General features: G+C 49.4%; 1 protein-coding gene across 1 annotated transcript in view; it reads left to right on the top strand.

The window, feature by feature from the left end:
* TBC1D22B (TBC1 domain family member 22B) overlaps positions 1–13761 on the top strand; it is a 38291-nt gene extending 24530 nt beyond the window's left edge. The window contains exons 9-13 of the mRNA XM_048826367.2: positions 5859–5965; positions 7467–7542; positions 10038–10165; positions 10466–10561; positions 11724–13761. Of these exons, the coding sequence (XP_048682324.1) occupies positions 5859–5965; positions 7467–7542; positions 10038–10165; positions 10466–10561; positions 11724–11852 (536 nt within the window). The 3' untranslated portion in view covers positions 11853–13761. The remainder of the gene's footprint in view (positions 1–5858; positions 5966–7466; positions 7543–10037; positions 10166–10465; positions 10562–11723) is intronic.
* Positions 13762–16760: the final 2999 nt, after the last annotated feature.

Raw genomic sequence — 16760 nt, 5'->3', positions numbered from 1 at the left:
TCCCAATGCCCTGACTTCAAGCACCAGGTGCTGGGTGAGAGTCCCGATGTGCTCTTGCCTGTGCAGTGCAGTCTCTGGATTGTCCCTGGAGCAGCACTGCCTTGTGTGTAAGGCAGCGTTGTCTCGCTGTGCTGCTCACAACTTCTCGTCACGCACTGATCTGGGTTTGAAACTCTCCTCCCGCCCCTTCCCAGTGGCTCACGGACCTGTTAAAAGTGATGAACTGCCTTTCACGCTCCGCATACCCTTCAAGGACTGAACCCACAGCGGCGTTTGCCTGCTGTGATCCTAATTAGCTGGATTCGGAAAAACTAGTCTGTGAAAATCTTGAGTCCACCCATGCGCCCCCCAATGCCCAGAAGAGAATCTTCCATGCTGCCCCTCTCGTGCACAAGGCTGGTTGCTGGTACAGGGGCTCTCCTTTCACGTTTTGCACGGGGAGGGGCAGAGGGAAGGGGTGCTTTTGGAGCTGCACAGCAGAGGCGCCGCTGTCAGTTCATCAGAGCTAATTGCTCCGAGCCAGATTTAACTTTCAGACCTTTGCGGGCCTGGTCACGAGCCTCCCCAAAAATCCCCTAGCTGTGCTGACCAAGCGTCTGTCAGAGACTCCAGCAGCCGCTTCTCAGTGCCTCGCTGCCATTCCCTGTCCGCTGGCGTTGTCTTGCTTAGGGCCCCGCTGCTCTCTCCATTCCCTTGCTGCTGCGAGGCCAGTGGGCTTCCTGTGCAATCTGCCCTGCTGTGGTGGAGGGCTGTCACAGGCGATTGGAAGGGGAGATGTGAAAGGGAAAGGTGAATCCGGTTCCTCCACTAACTGGAAATGGGCATCAGTGATTTAAGCTCTCAGCCCGCACCCAATTCACTGCACGTCTCTAGGACTTTCCCTCTGAGGAGCCCGTTAGACAGGAAGGGTGGGAGAATGCAGTGCCCTTTCAGTTTCAAGGGGAGTTGGGCACCTACCATTCATTATGTCTGTTGTGGCAACGTGCAGGACCCCATTGCGCTAGGTGCTGTACAAACCCAGAACAAAAAGACGGCCCTGCCCCAAGGAGCTGATAATCCTCGTCCCTTATTTTCACTGGGGCCTGATTTTGAGAAGTGCTCTGCACCTGCAGTGCAAGTGGTGATCCAGGGGAGACGCAGGCGCTTCTGCATCTCTGGAAGAGGGGCCCCGAGTCTCCTGCCAGCCCTGCGAGGTAGGGAGGTATGAGCCCTGTTTTACAGACAGGGACACTGAGGCAGAGAAGGGTGTGATTGTCTGTGGCAGCCCCAGAAATAGAAGCCAGCTCTCTCTGGCTTTAACCACCAGACCATGCTTCCTGCAGCACCGTTTATTCCAAACATCACTGAACTGCAGCTGTCTCTGGGGTGGAGAGAAGCAGCAGTGGGGGGAGGAGAAAGGTTGCCTACAGCTGCCGGGATAAACCCTGGTCGTGAGATCTTGTTTAAAGGATGGAACTGCAATGGGTGTGGAGCTGATGAGCCAACTTCTCAGATGCGTGTTTAAACGTCCCTCGTGATGGCCTAACCATTGCGCCATCTGGATCAGGATTTTCTCTTACATGTGCTTTTAGAGGAAGGTTCAAGAAACCGCACCTGAGGCAGCTGTGGGATAATCTCTCTCTTCTCCCCCACCCTCGTTAGGTTTCCTCCTAGTAACTAGAGATTGGCTTATACCCTGAGCATGAGGTTCATGAAATCTGCATGTCTAGCTCCCAGGCGTTTGGGCAAGTTCAGGATCTACGTTTCTCTAATGTAGCCTAGATCAGCGTCTCTGCTCTTAGACAAGCATCACTTGCCCAGGAAGGGCTGGGGGAGCGATACCAGTGATGTGTAGCATTCCGATTACTCAACCCTCCCTTTCTCACGGGGCCTCCGTCTTACCTTGATGTGGAATCGGACCACAGCCTTTTCTGCCCTGAGAACGGCCGGGTCTAAGGCTAGAAATGCAGAGAGAAGAGAGGCTTATGCAGAGTATAGAAGTCCACGGGACATGCTGCTCGCACCCCAGGCCCAAAGGAGATCTGTATTTATGATGCAGCTGGTTCTGGAGCAGCTGATCAGCTGCCTCTCCTGCTGGGAGCAGGACTTCTCATCCCAGCAGAGCGGCTGGTTTCACAACGAGCTGGCGTTAGAGATGCTCATGTTAGTTCCAAGGCCCATGTTGATTTTTTTATCCAGTAGTCTTTTATACTGGCCTCTCCAAACCCTGGGCTGCGCTCTGGAGGGACTTGTGAATTGCAGCTGGGGTCTCCGCTTCCCGGCAAGGGAGGGGGGGATGGAACTGGAAGTCCCAAATCACGGATTCTAATGCTGTTTGCGACACGCTGGGTGACTGTGGGCAAGTCACTTAATTTCTCCCTGCCTCCGTTTGCCCATTAGTAGCCGGAGGGGTCATGAGGCTTCCCGGTTTCCTAGGGGCACAGGGTGACTTGTGGGAAAAGCCCCTTGGAGCTGCTTAGATTAAAGGAGCTATAGAGGGGCACAGCATACCATCGTCTTCATCAGTACTTGTGTTGACTGAAGGAGCAACTGGTTTTGGGCACTGCAGTGGGGGGGAGACTAGACTGCACAGGTGTCATTGACTATCCCCACTCCCCATCTGCCTGGAAGCAGGAGCATGTACCGGGCAAGGGAGTGATCTGAGGGCAGGGCAGTGGACGGAATGACCCGGCTGCTCCCTGGAGTAAGAGCCCATCCCACCCTGCAGGGCATTTTGGGATACTGATGAGGGGAGATGCTAGAAGGGAAAGGGTCACCAGAGGAGGTACCTTGGCAGCATTCAGGTCTCAAGTGGTTCCTGTACGTATGCCATTTGGGGCCATTGGCAGGCTGGCTCTGTAGCCAACCATGGTGCATCTCTTTGGGCCTTCTCCTCCATAAAACCATGAACGATAGCTGTGCAGACCCAGAACCAAACTGAGCAGAAGTCAGGCCTACAGGAAGTAGACTGTGAGAGCCGGGCATGCCCCTCCTGTAGGAACGACATTGTGCCTGGTGCTCGAATGAATCCTCTATAAATCCAACACGCACTTTCTGCAGGCCAGCAGTGGGGTGGTGGTTGTCAGGCCTAGGCAGAAGACTGGGATCTGCGGGCCGTGGTAGTACACAAGTCCTGCCTCTTGGTGTTCTGTGCAGACTGGAAATGAGGGGGTACATTTTTAACAGTGAGGGTAATTAACCAGGGGAACAGCATACCAAGGGTCATGGTGGATTCTCCAGCACTGGTGATTTTTAAATCAAGATTGAATATTTTTTTTAAACAGATCTGCTCTAATTCAAACAAATATTTAGGGGCAGTTCTCTGGCCTGTGTTACACAGGGACGTCCAACTAGATCACAATGATTCCTTCTGGCCCTGGAATCTATGAAACTTCAGCCAAATGGCAGGTTTCCCCTGCGGAGACAGGATAACTTGGGTTGTGATCTCCTCAGACAATCGAAGCAGCATCAGACTTGACTGCTCCCAGTCAAACCCATGTTCTGCCACGTGGTTGCTCGTGACCCAGTAGATGGCGCTGTTCCCTTTATGGTATGTTACTCTCTTCCAGATACAATCAAGGCCCTGATTGCTTTGCATCATTAAAGACCCGTGTATCTCAGCCAAATTCCAGTTCAGGCAATTAAATTCCATGTACCTGAAATCTCCCCTGCCATGACAGCAGTCTTCTCTCCTTTCTGCCCTGTGGTGCTGCTTCCTGTTAAACAGTGCTGCCCTCCACCTCAGAGGTGGGTGCATGTCACTGGTGGGTGAATTGATTTGGGGTGTGAAGCTGTTTGGTGTGAAAGGCACTCTAACTTTAACGCAGCTTTTGCTATAAAGAGGCAGAAGCAGCAGTGTCATTGGGTCCCTCCCTTCCTGAATTGCCTCCATAGGGCTTGCTGTTGGTTCTGCATGCCAGGGCTGCTGACTTTCCTTTGGGCTCGAGCTCTCCACCCCTTTAACCTGCCTTCAAAGAACTAGATCAGTTGCTCAGCAGCTGTTAACTCTGCGTGAGGCTCGAGTGGCCTGTCGTTATCTTTCTGGTGACTGTATGAGGAGGGCAATGTTTAGCCTCCCACTCAGTCCTAACAGCAAAACCAGCCCATCAGGAGCACTTTCTCCACTAGCTGTCAGATCTATTAGCAGGGCACTCACCACTGAACGCAGAGAGCTGGCATGCTGGTAATTTCTCTGCTGCCTTTAAAGCTCTGGGGTTTCTGCCTTGGTAATCAGTGTAGTAGGAAGGAGCCCAAGGAGAAACTGCTACAAGCAGCCTCTGGAGGAACCAAGCCCAGATCAAATATGCAATCAAGGGAGCCGCTTCTCTGCCTTTGCAAAGGAACACAAGGCTTTGCGTGGCTGGTGGCATTTTCCTCATCCCTATCTGAATCCCAGGCTTTAGAACTATGCTGTGTGCTTCTCTTGGGGCATCTCTCTCAGCTTGGATTAGGGCATGATCCCCTTGCCTTCACAAAGGGAGTTGCTGTGTGACCATCCTGCCATCCCCATGGCCTCCAGGGATGAATTAGGATTATAAATGGGGCAAACTCCCCCACCCCCCAAAATACCCCATTGGACAGGCTTTTCCTCCCAGCCTGGTCTCCTTGATCTTCCCCACCCAGCTTCCAGATAAACTGTTTCTCTGATCCAAGAAGATGGCTGGTCCTCTTGGACCTGCAGGCCTGACTTTAGGGACTTTGCTTTAATACACCACCAACACTCTTAAAGGCGAGCCGTAAGTAGGCATGGATGGATCAGGTTTTTATTGGTAAATATAGAGAAACGTCAATTTCAGTGTACGCAAACCCACAAAAAATATTTCCAGCAATAATAATCAAAATGCAGAGCTAGGCGAGTTGCTTAAGAATTTAAGAGTCAAAAATCCAGGGAGTTAAGCTTTTGAATTAGGCTTGTTCCATATGGGCTAGCAAATGAGCAGTCAAAACACGTGATTTGTTGATTAAGGATATTTATTTTGCATATTCTGACATGTGATGTTGACAGTTTGTGTTTTAATGGTTATAGAGAGCTTTCACTTTGGGAATCTCAATGCCTATTGTCATTAAATAATGATTGCTTGGCACCCCCCCCCCCAATTTCCCAACGGTGACAGCTGAAACTGATGAAAATGCTTACAAATTAACCTCAATATTCTCAAAAATAAAAATCGAATTCTGCCCAGCCTAGTTGTAAGCAAGGAAGCGACTCGTTGGTTGTGGTGACCTTGATGTGGTGCCTGGGGATGGTATGTTGGTACATATTCTAGCCAGTAGGACCAGAGCCGGTAAGGAACCCACAGCCATTGGAGCGTCTTTACTGGCTTATCTAGGGAATGGCACTGTAGCTCTGGGCTCAGCTCTCCTGTCACGGTAAGGTGCACTGTTAGATTGTAAGCACTGTTTGTTCGCCATTTGTGCAGCGCTTGGCACAACGGGGTTTTGGTCTGCGCTTGGGGCTTATAGACACTACCGCCCTACAAAGCATAATTGTGTTACAGGTGATCCCCAGGCAGCGTGATTGTCCCACATGCAGGGGGACTGGGCTTTCCAGATTTCCCGGGCTGATGTTTTGCTGTGCTGCACAGCTTCGTTACCAATCTTGTTCATAGCAGCTCTGGCTTCTAGAACCAGTTCTACCCACCCCTTTCCCCCTTGATCCTGGCAGCAGAAGAGTGACTCAAAGCCAAGGGTAGGTTGCACCAGGAACACAGAAATGTGTTTGCAGCAAGGATGGTGGCACTACGGGGAACTCAGCCTGGCATCCCTCCACATTAAAGGATCCTCTTAAAGATACGAGGCACTCATGCACCCTCTCTCCTCCTCTCCCCACACCCTTGGAGACACGTCCTCTGGATTCTCTTCCCCCTTTTGTTTTACAGAAGAGGATGTGGAGAACTTTGACGTGACGACCCTGTCTCAGGATGTGTTGCGGAGCATTGAAGCCGACAGCTTCTGGTGTATGAGCAAACTACTGGATGGCATACAGGTAAGTGCACCGGGAAATGGGCCTGAGCAGATTTCTCTCTGCTCCTCCCTCTCCCTTAGGTAGCAATCCCAGTGTCCTCCCTCTGTTTTTGGGTAGCCATCTGTTCTACCCTCAGGCTGCACCCCCAATTTGAGTGACATTCCTAGTGATCTCCCTGTACCTAACCCCTCTGGTTACAAGCTGCGTCCTGTCTAGTTTTAGAGGCTGGGGACTCAAAGCCAGGAACTTCCGAGTTCTAATCCTGGCTCAGCTACTGATTACTCAGTGGCCTTGTCCAAGTCACTTATCTGTGTCTAGTCCCCTCTCAGTAAAATGAAGGTCGTACCTCAGAGGGCTGTTGTGCCGAGATTATTCTTGACCCCCTTCTAGCCTGACTTCTGAAACTGCTTGTTCAACAGTTGGCTGGTATCCTACTTCTCCACACACTGACTCCCACATCCACCACCCCTCCTCTCTGATGAGAGCTGTCTCCATGCGTATGCTCTCTGATCTCTCATGCATCTTGTTCCCCAGTCACGTGCGGCTCCTCACGTCTCTGCTTCTCATTGCCCCATATTGCTGCAGACTTCTACCCCCCCGCCTTGGCTTGTGGTCCCACACAGGCCTGCGGACCAACTTGATCAGGGTCCCACAAAGACACATGGACTTACAAGTGGCAATGATAGATGTCCTCTGTCTTCTTTATTAAAAACACTCCCCTCTTTTATCAGGATCGACCTTCCTAATAAAGCGAGAATTAAGTACTCTCTCGTTCTCTGCCTATGTACGTCCCCATTAAAAAGGAATTTTTCTCTGTAAGCTCCAAATCGCTTTCCTTGCTCCCTGACACAAGTTCACTTATTTAGAGATTTCTCAAGTGTGCTCTCTTGTGATCTGAGCGCCCCATATGCAGCAAGAAACAAAACACACAATGAGACACACATCAAAGTCGAACACCTTCCACTTAAAATAGAGTAATTACCACTTAGCACCAATTGGGGGATCACAAAGCACCTTAAAAAATTGCCCCTACTTTACAGATGGGGAAACTAAGGCACAGAGGGGTTGAGGGACTCACCTAGAGTTACAGCGTGAGTTGGGAATAGAATCCAGGCGGGAAAGCCTGGTCCTATGGAAGTCTACAGCAAAAGGCCCAGTAGGGTCAGGATTTCACCTCAGGTCTCCTGATTCTCAGTCTGTATATCTAACTACTAGACCACCCTGCCTCACTAAGCAAAACCCTAATGCTCATGTTTTCCAGGGAGTCTGGCTTACACTGGGCCTGGAAGGGCAGCAATCTTCCCCAACAGGGAAGTGAATTCCAGAGCAGAGGATCCCACCACCCCAAACGCACTGTCTCCTGGACAATTCACATCCAGGGACTCTTAGCAAAAGTGTGACAGCTGATCTCAGCGATCCCAGGAGTAGGCAGAAGGAGAGCAGGTCTTTTAGCTGGGTTCCAAGCTCCAGGATGCTTTCACTACAGTAGCTGCTGCCCTTGACTCTCACTGTCTTCCTGCAGGATAACTACACCTTTGCACAGCCCGGGATCCAGAAGAAGGTCAAAGCACTGGAGGAGCTCGTCAGCCGGATCGATGGTAGGTGGTGAGGAGATCCGAATGGGAGCAAGGCAGGAGGGGGAGGTCTTGCTGTGCACAGCTCTTGTTCCTCACCCCCTGCAGTTTGCTCATAAGAACGGCCATACTGGGTCAGACCAAAGGTCTATCCAGCCCAGTATCCTGTCTTCTGACAGTGGCCAATGCCAGGTGCCTCAGAGGGAATGAACAGAACAGGGAATCATCAAGTGATCCATCTCCTGTCACCCATTCCCAGCGTCTGGCAAACAGAGGCTAGGGACACCATCCCTGCCCATCCTGGCTAATAGCCATTGATGGACCTATCCTCCAGGAATTTATCTAGTTCTTTTTTGAACCCTGTTATAGTCTTGGCCTTCACAACATCATCTGGCAGAGTTCCCCAGGTCAACTCTGTGCTGTGTAAAGAAATACTTCCTTTTGTTTGTTTTAAACCTGCTGCCTATTGATTTCATTTGGTGACCCCTAGTTCTTGTGTTCTGAGAAGGAGTAAATAACACTTCCTTATTTACTTTCTCCACACCCGTCATGATTTTATAGACCTCTATTATATCCCCCCTTAGTCATCTCTTGTCCAAGCTGAAAGTCCCAGTTTTACTAATCTCTTCTCATATGGAAGCTGTTCCATACCCCAATCATTTTTGTTGTCCTTTTCTGAACCCTTTCCAATTCCAATATATCTTTTTTGAGATGGGGCGACCACATCTGCATGCAGTATTCAAGATGTGGGCGTACCGTGGATTTATATAGAGGCAACATGATATTTTCTGTCTTATTATCTACCCCTTTCCTAACGATTTCCCAACATTCTGTTAGCTCTTTTGACAGCCGCTGCACACTGAGTGGATGTTTTCAGAGAACTAACCACAATGACTCGAAGATCTCTTTCTTGACTGGTAATAGCTAATTTAGACCCCATCATTTTATCAGTATAGTTGGGATTATGTTTTCCAATGTGCATTGAATTTAATCTGCCATTTTGTTGCCCAGCCACCCAGTATTGTGAGATCTCTTTGTAAATCTTCACAGTCTGCTTTGGACTTAACTAGCTTGAGTAGTTTTGTATCATCTGCAAATTTTGCCACCTCACTATTTACACCTTTTTCCAGATCGTTTAGGAATATGTTGAACAGCACTGGTCCCAGTACAGACCCCTTGGGGACACCACTATTTACCTCTCTCCATTCTGAAAACTGACCATTCATTCCTACCCTTTGTCTCCTATCTTTTAACCAGTTACTGATCCATGAGAAAACCTTCTCTCTTATCCCATGACTCCTTACTTTGCTTAAGAGCCTTTGGTGAGAGACCTTGTCAAAGGCTTTCTGAAAATCTAAGTAAACTATATCCACTGGATCACCCTTCTCCACATTCTTGTTGACCCCCTCAAAGAATTCTAGTAGATTGGTGAGGCATGATTTCCCTTTACAAAAACCATGTTGACTCTTCCCCAGCAAATAGTGTTCATCTATGTGTCTGATAATTCTGTTCTTAACTATAGTTTCAACCAGTTTTCCTGGTACTGAAGTTAGGCTTACCGGCCTATAATTGCCGGGATCACCTCTGGATCCCTTTTTTTTATAATTGGCGTCACATTAGCTATCCTCCAGTCATCTGGTACAGAAGCTGATTTAAATGATACGTTACATACCAGTTAGTAGTTCTGCAATTTCACATTTGAGTTCCTTCAGAAGTCTTGGGTGAATAGCATCTGGTCCTGGTGACTTATTACTGTTTAGTAATCACTGATTGCAGTGATATGATGGGTCTTTATTTGAAGAAGTGGAGTATTCAACAGGGTGGAAGCTGTTGATGGACATGATTTCCCTCTGGAATTCTAGCATACGCACGGAGGCAGAGAGCAGGCTTGCACTGTAACAATTCCTCTCCCATTCCCCCACGAGGTTCCCAAAGACCAGTGGTTGTGCCAGATGGTATCCGGATCAGGACAGAGGCTACAAACCATGGGAAGGGGCTGGAAGTGGGGCTTGGTTTGGAGAGGGGAAGTGCGGCGGAATTAGTTGGGATGGATGTGGCTTGATGAGGAAGGGGGTTGGGTTGGCTGGAAGGCATGTGGGAGGCGACATGGTTTTGGTGGGGTGGATTAGGAGGCAGAAGGGACTCAGGTGGAAGAGACACAGCTGGGGTCATGGCTTGGCAGGGGAGAGGGCTAGGCTGGAAGGCATGTGGGCGAGGGCATAGCTTGGCACAAATCAGAGTCATTTGGCCAGAGAAAACATGGTAGAAGGGACTGAGGTTTAGCAAGGGAGGGGACTTGGTTGAAATGCATGTGGAAGGGGGCATCGTTTAACAGAACAGGGGACTTTAATGCACATGGTAGGAGGAGGCTTGGTTTAATGGGGAGAGGGGATTGGGTTGAAATGCATTTGGACAGGGGAGGGGATTGGTCCTGAGAGTGCTTTGAGGGGCAGGGCATTAGGGCACAGAGCCTTGGGCCCCATGGGGATCCAGATGTGTAATGGAATGTGCTGTTTCAGAGCAGGTACACAATCACTTTAGGAAATATGAGGTCGAATACCTGCAGTTTGCCTTTCGCTGGATGAACAATCTGCTGATGAGGGAGCTCCCCCTGCGCTGCACTATCCGCCTGTGGGACACCTACCAGGTACGTAGGACTAAAACTTCCCAGCCTCCCCGTTTTTTGCCCTCGGGCAGGCTCCCAGCACAGCCTCCCCAGTGGTGGGCATGGGGCAGCTGCAGTGCTGGGAAGGGTGTTGCGCTCAGAGAGATCAGCAGCAGCAAAGTGACCTGCTCCTTCCTCTTGTCTGCCTTGTTGTGCAGTGCAGCCCTGAGTGCCTGCCACAGGCCTGCTGGGGAGAGCCTGGAGCAAAGGCAGGCTACGCTGGGCTTGCCGGTGCTATCCTCATGCTGCAAGGACTGACCCAGAGTTTTGTGTCCTTTCCAGTCGGAGCCGGAAGGATTCTCCCATTTCCACCTGTATGTCTGTGCCGCCTTCCTGATCAAGTGGCGGAAAGAGATCCTGGATGAGGAGGACTTCCAGGTGAATCCCTGGTGGGGAGGAGGGCGGGCGACATAATTGCCACAGTTGGGTGGTTTACGTGTAAGTGGTTAAACATCAAGCACAGAGATGCACCGCATGCGGCTGTGCGCGTGTTGATTGCACCCAAGTGATAGATCAGATCATAAAATCTACACCAAGGTGTCACCATTCAACTCCTCTGACTGGAGGACCCCTGCATGACCGTCCCATAACCACGTTAATAGAGGACACGTGATTGGTTACACTGAGCACAGGGCAGAGCCAGGTGCTCTGGGATCCTCTGCTGCAGACTCACTGTCTGACCTTGTGTGTCTTTGTGCTGTGGTTCCCATCTGTAAAGCTGGAGTGTTAATGCTGTATTTCACAGTGGGGTTGTGAGGCTCCGTTAGTGCCCCTCTGACAAGTGCTCTGAGACCCTCCGGAAGCAGCCTGGAAGCTGAAGAGGGGCATACCAGGGTGTGTATCCAACTCTCACACAGAGCTGGGTAAGCAGGTTTTGCTGCTGCCAGGGTCTGAGCACTGCAATCGTTTCAATAGACCAGGGAATGTGAAATCCAGTTGGATAAAGAGGGAGCACTTCATGTGTGCTGAGATCAGGCTTGTTCGCTATAAAGACTTGTGTGCTGCAGACGTGAGGTATGAAGGCTTCAGTGCATCAGGAAAAGGGCAGGGGGATGGGACTCCATTTTCCATGGTTAATAAAGAGTCCACTGTCCACCTTTGGGTGGCCGCCAGCATGCAGGAGTGAGGTGTGTGTCTGCGTATGTGCAGTGTTGATGAGGCTATCTCTACCTCTGCCTTCAGGACCATGTTCAGATCTAGTGTAAACAGGTGCAACTCCATTGACATCATGGAGGCAGCATGGTAGGCATGAACAGGGCACTTGACTGGGACTCAGGAGACCTGCGTCCTATTCCCAGCTCCGCTGCTGGCCTGCTGAATGACCTCGGGCAAGTCACATCCCCGCTCTGTGCCTCAGTTTCCCCCTCAACCACCTTTGTAAAGCACTTTGATGGATGGAAAGTGCTCTGTGTACTAAAGCTAGAACATATCATGATTCAGTGCTGCTGTGCCTACTCATACCAGATCTAAATTTGCCCTACGGCTGGAATCCTTGCTCCACTGCCTCCCAAAATAAGAACCCCTTTTTCCCTTGTTTCAGGGTCTTCTAATGTTGTTACAAAACCTACCAACAATACATTGGGGCAACGAAGAGATTGGACTCCTCCTTGCTGAAGCCTACAGACTCAAGTACATGTTTGCGGATGCCCCCAATCACTACCGCCGATAGGTGCCAGGACTTGGTCTCCCCACCCCGGCCTGATCTAATCACTGTGGCATTTCATCGTCGAAGTCCTCGGACGCGCTGGCCAGGAGCCACTCCTAGCTGTACAAAGCTCACATCGACTTTTGTCTTAACTCTTACGTCTGCCTGCTTGCCACTCCGTGTGTGGATGTGCCACTCAAACGACCATCAGTATTCCATGCCATTGTGGTGGCCCGAGTCTGGGGAGAAAGGAGGCAAAGAGTGGCAGCTTCTGGGGCTTTAAGTATAAACTGAGCCAAGGATTGAGCCTCTGGATGCCTCCGCAGGCCTGGCTGTCACCAGCCATCTGAGCCTTGCTGCCTCCTGTTAGCCTACCCAAGCGCACACGCTCCCAGCTGGGTCCATTTTCTCTTCAGACACAGTTTGATCCAACTCCCAGACGAAGATGCCTTACCAGAGACCTGCCTGGGTGGAACCCTTTCTGAGGGCAGCCGTGCTGTAGGATGCAAAAAGCTCTCAGGGCCTAGCTTCGTTCCAAGTGTCTGAAGAAACGCAGCACTTCAAGGGTAACGGGAGACAGGCTTGCGCACTCTCTCTTTTCCTCTCATGCAGCACATGGGTGCATGCATGTTGTGGGGCATGCACATGTGTGAGGGAGACTGGCCCATCCATGCACTGTTCTGAGTGACACATGTCCACTGGACAAGACTCCTCCTGTGACTGATCTGACCTGCTGTGTGCACAGCCTCTCACCCCACCCCCCCAGCAGGGCTGGCAGGGGGGGAGCTGTGCCTCTTAAAATCCTCTTTCCATGATGACACTCCTCTTCCTCCAAGGCATATGTGTATATTGTGGTCTTGTGTATATGGGTAAGAGATGTACAATATACGTCTTCTGTTTGTAGCAGATATGATTTTATATTTATAATATGCCTCTCATGCGTGCAAAGGCCGCCTAGCTACAAGTACGGGAGGGCTCCGGTCTCCTCTGGCGTTCGGGGTTGCCGAGCTGTAGGCGTTTCTGCACTAGCACGTTAAGAGACAAGTGTTGAATTCCTATTAGGAAAACTCAACTAGAAACTTACAAATCAGTTTCAAGAGGGGCTGGGTATTTTGCGGAGATGGGGGAGGAGCAGCCCCTGGAAGAGCCGGGATGTGAACTGCGGGGTGTCGGCCAACCTTCTCCACACTTGGCCATGCCCTTGTGAAGAGTACTCCGGTAACCTCTCCCCAAGCACCGTAGTGTGGCGGCTTGGGCCATTACTGTACATCACTGCAGTATCCTTGTTAAAGGGGAATGAGCATCAATCTGCTTCTTTTCTCCTGCCTCCCTATCGGATTGTCCCATTGGCTCTTCAGGGCCACGAAGAGAGAGGCCTGGGCGCTCTAGTGTGTCTGTCTACGCTCCTAGGGAGCAGAGAGAACAGAGGAGATGGCTTATGCCCCCACGACTCCTCCCTCTCTACCCTCCACACACAGACCTTGCCTCAATGTGCTTTTAAAAACCCAAATTTGAATGTTTTAATGTAACGTTTTATTCCTGGCGGAAGGCGCCATTTCAGTGCCAAATGTTGATTTCTTGGGGCCGATTTCTTCACAGGGGGAGTTCCTCCCCCTGCTCCAAGGGGTGATCTCGGCATGTTCCCTGGGGACCAGAGCGCACTGGTTATTATTTGAGTTGTTGTTCTTTTTGGAAAGAGAGTCCCAGTGGCGTTAGTCAAATAACAATTGCTGGCGAGGCCGGAGGATGTGAGAGCCATGTTGCCAATATAACTCCAACCAGCGTCTCAAGAGTTGCTTTCCTAAGCTGGAGTTGTTGTCTCAGGCATTCTGACTTTACTTTTTTGTGTGTGCCTTTTGTTGTTTTCTCTGAGAGAGCGACCCGATGGTCATTAGTTTAACATGACTAATTAAAAACAAAAACCCAACTAAAATGTGTGCCAGAAGCTATTTGATTTGTTGGAGGGGGAGAGAAGGGGGTGTAAGTGGAGCTCTGCCACTGGATTGTTGGGTGACCTTGGGCAAGTCACTTCACCTCCCTGTGCCTCATGTGTCAAATGGGGATAATGATACTGACTTCCTTTCTAAAGTGCTTTGAGGTTTTTGGACGACAAGCTATATATATATATATATATATATATATATATATATATATATATATACACACATACACATAAGGGCTAAAGATAATTATTATTTACTAAGGGACTTCAAATAGATGGACTATTGCTTCCTCTCTTCTCTGAATTAATTTCCAGCTCCACAGCCTCTATTGCTTCCAGTCTTGATTTTAAAAACTCCAGGTCTTTCTAAAAGATATGCTGTAGTTCACAAATGATTGGGTTTGATGCAGACATTGCTATACTTGAGGTTCTCTGGCCTGTGTTATGCAGGAGGTCAGTCAGGCTACATGATCATAATGGTCCCTTCTGGACTTACAATCTGTGAATCTAGACTCCATAAAACCTACGTCTCTTCTAAATTAAAGATTGCACATGAATCTTACTGCTGGGGAAATGTGCTGCGGTAACCACCACAGAAGCTAAAGTTCCCAGTGCTGAGACAGGTACAGCGTGGGAAATGGTCTGGGGGATATATACCCACTGGCACCTGGACCAATTCATTAGACTACTAAGTGGCTATTACTATGGCTATTACCCTAGTGGCTATTACCCTAGAGGCTCCATTGTGCTAGGCGCTGTACGTGCACATAGTACAAGAAGAGCTCACTATCTAAATAGACAAGACAGGGAGAGTGGGGAGTGACTGCCCCAGGTCTTACTCCCTCGCCAGGGCCCTGTCTACTAGACCATGCTGCCGCCTCAGATGGTGACAGTTTTTGGCCAATACTGACCTGTGTTGGGTTCAAAGCAGGACCTTAAAGATGAAAGATTCCATCTTCTCACCCTTCCCCTAAGCCATCCAGCCTCCTGCTACCTGTGACTTCTCTTCCTGTGCCTGTCTGAAAAAATCATAAAATCACAAAGAGGGCCATAACTTGTAGAAGCATCGTTTTAATTTTTATCAAAATTGGCAGAAAGCTTCTAAATACATTTGATAATGCAACTATGTACTCAAAATAGTACTGCTTTGGAACGTCTGGAAACTCTTTACCCCAGCTGATATATTTTATGCATTTTCCTATACTTTTTGGCCTGCAGTTAAAGCTAAAGTGTGTAGTCACACAACATCTTGTCATTTATAGAATGGACTGGTTTGAGTAAAGTTTTATCTGTCTGCTATTTTTATGACATTCTGCAGCTAATTATAAAACATATAGTTTTGATGTTATGTGCTCAGCTGGAGAAAAGTCTAAAACCCACATAATACAATTGTAATTACCTTACTATCATAGAATCATAGACTATCAGGGTTGGAAGGGACATCAGGAGGTCATCTAGTCCAACCCCCTGCTCAAAGCAGGGCCAATCCCCAACTAAACCATCCCAGCCAGGACTTTGTCAAGCCTGACCTTAAAAACTTCTAAGGAAGGAGATTCCACCACCTCCCTAGGTAACGCATTCCAGTGCTTCACCACCCTCCTAGTGAAAAAGTTTTTCCTAATATCCAACCTAGACCTTCCCCACTGCAACTTGAGACCATTACTCCTCGTTCTGTCATCTGCTACCACTGAGAGCAGTCTAGATCCATCCTCTTTGGACCCCCTTTCAGGTAGTTGAAAGCAGCTATCAAATCTCCCCTCATTCTTCTCTTCCGCAGACTAAACAATCCCCCCTCAGCCTCTCCTCAGAAGTCATGTGTTTCAGTCCCCTAATCATTTTTGTTGCCTTTCGGTGGATGCTTTCCAGTTTTTTCACATCCTTCTTGTAGTGTGGGGCCCAAAACTGGACACAGATGAACTGGATACTCCAGATGAAGCCTCATCAATGTCATATGGGGGGAACGATCACGTCCCTCAATCTGCTGGCAATGCCCCTACTTATACAGCCCAAAATATCCAGCTTCTCATCCACTGTCACCCCTAGGTCCTTTTCCGCAGAGCTGCTGCCTAGCCCCTCGGTCCCTAGTCTGTAGCGGTGCATGGGGTGCTTCCGTCCTATCCCTGAATACAAGGACAGTACACGTAAGCTACCTATAGAACAGTAATGACGCTTAGTAGAAGGGCTGCAGACTGTCATGTGTGAATAACAAAGTATAACCACATCCTCTTATGTAACCCTACATATCACTACGAGCTGCTGCATGTCTAATGCAACACTCCTCTGAGCTATATTCACTCAGAAAAAGTCTCAGTAAGTGGCAGAGAGTTGAAATGTTTCTAACACACCCCTCAGAATCTGTCTCTGATGTGTTCAACACACGTTTGCTACACTCGTCACTGTCCCAGCTGCGAGCCTCGAAAGCCCCAAATCCCTGCAGCATTTATATCTCCTTGTTGCACAGCTACTCACACAGCTACACTGCAGAAAGGATGGCGGCTGGAGCAGGTGGTAGCATCATCACTCTAGAAGCTGGCTGGCCCATGCTATCTCTTGCCCATCCCCTGTTGACAGGGGACACTTGAAGATACTGACCTGTTGCATGATTCCATTATGTATGACTGATAATTTGCACCTTTCAGGTGCTGCCTGAAGGAGGCTATTGTTGGTGACAGTTGCTCACTTGTGTTCGCGCATGTTATCCAGAGTTGCTTGCTTCTCCCCACAGTACAATAAAGATACCAGTGAGTCAGAGGCTGCTGACGCTGAAGAAGTGCAGTTGCCTTGTCTTGCAGTTACCCACCTTCAAATCTTGCTAATGACACTGAGCCAGGGCTACTTGTCAGCTACTGCTTGGTGCTTTATCTGTCTGGCTAGGTCAGGTCTGTCCATGCCACGAATTCAAAGTAATGGTCCTAATTTAGAAAGCCATCAACAGGCAGAGACGTAGCTACCTCCCAAGACTGTTGGATCATCTTTGATAGATGACCAGG

The sequence above is a fragment of the Caretta caretta genome, chromosome 21 (genome assembly GCF_965140235.1).
Source record: "Caretta caretta isolate rCarCar2 chromosome 21, rCarCar1.hap1, whole genome shotgun sequence".
NCBI classification, from domain to species: domain Eukaryota; kingdom Metazoa; phylum Chordata; order Testudines; family Cheloniidae; genus Caretta; species Caretta caretta.
Note: the sequence above shows the minus strand (reverse complement) of the source record. Positions and strands in the feature narration are given on the sequence as shown.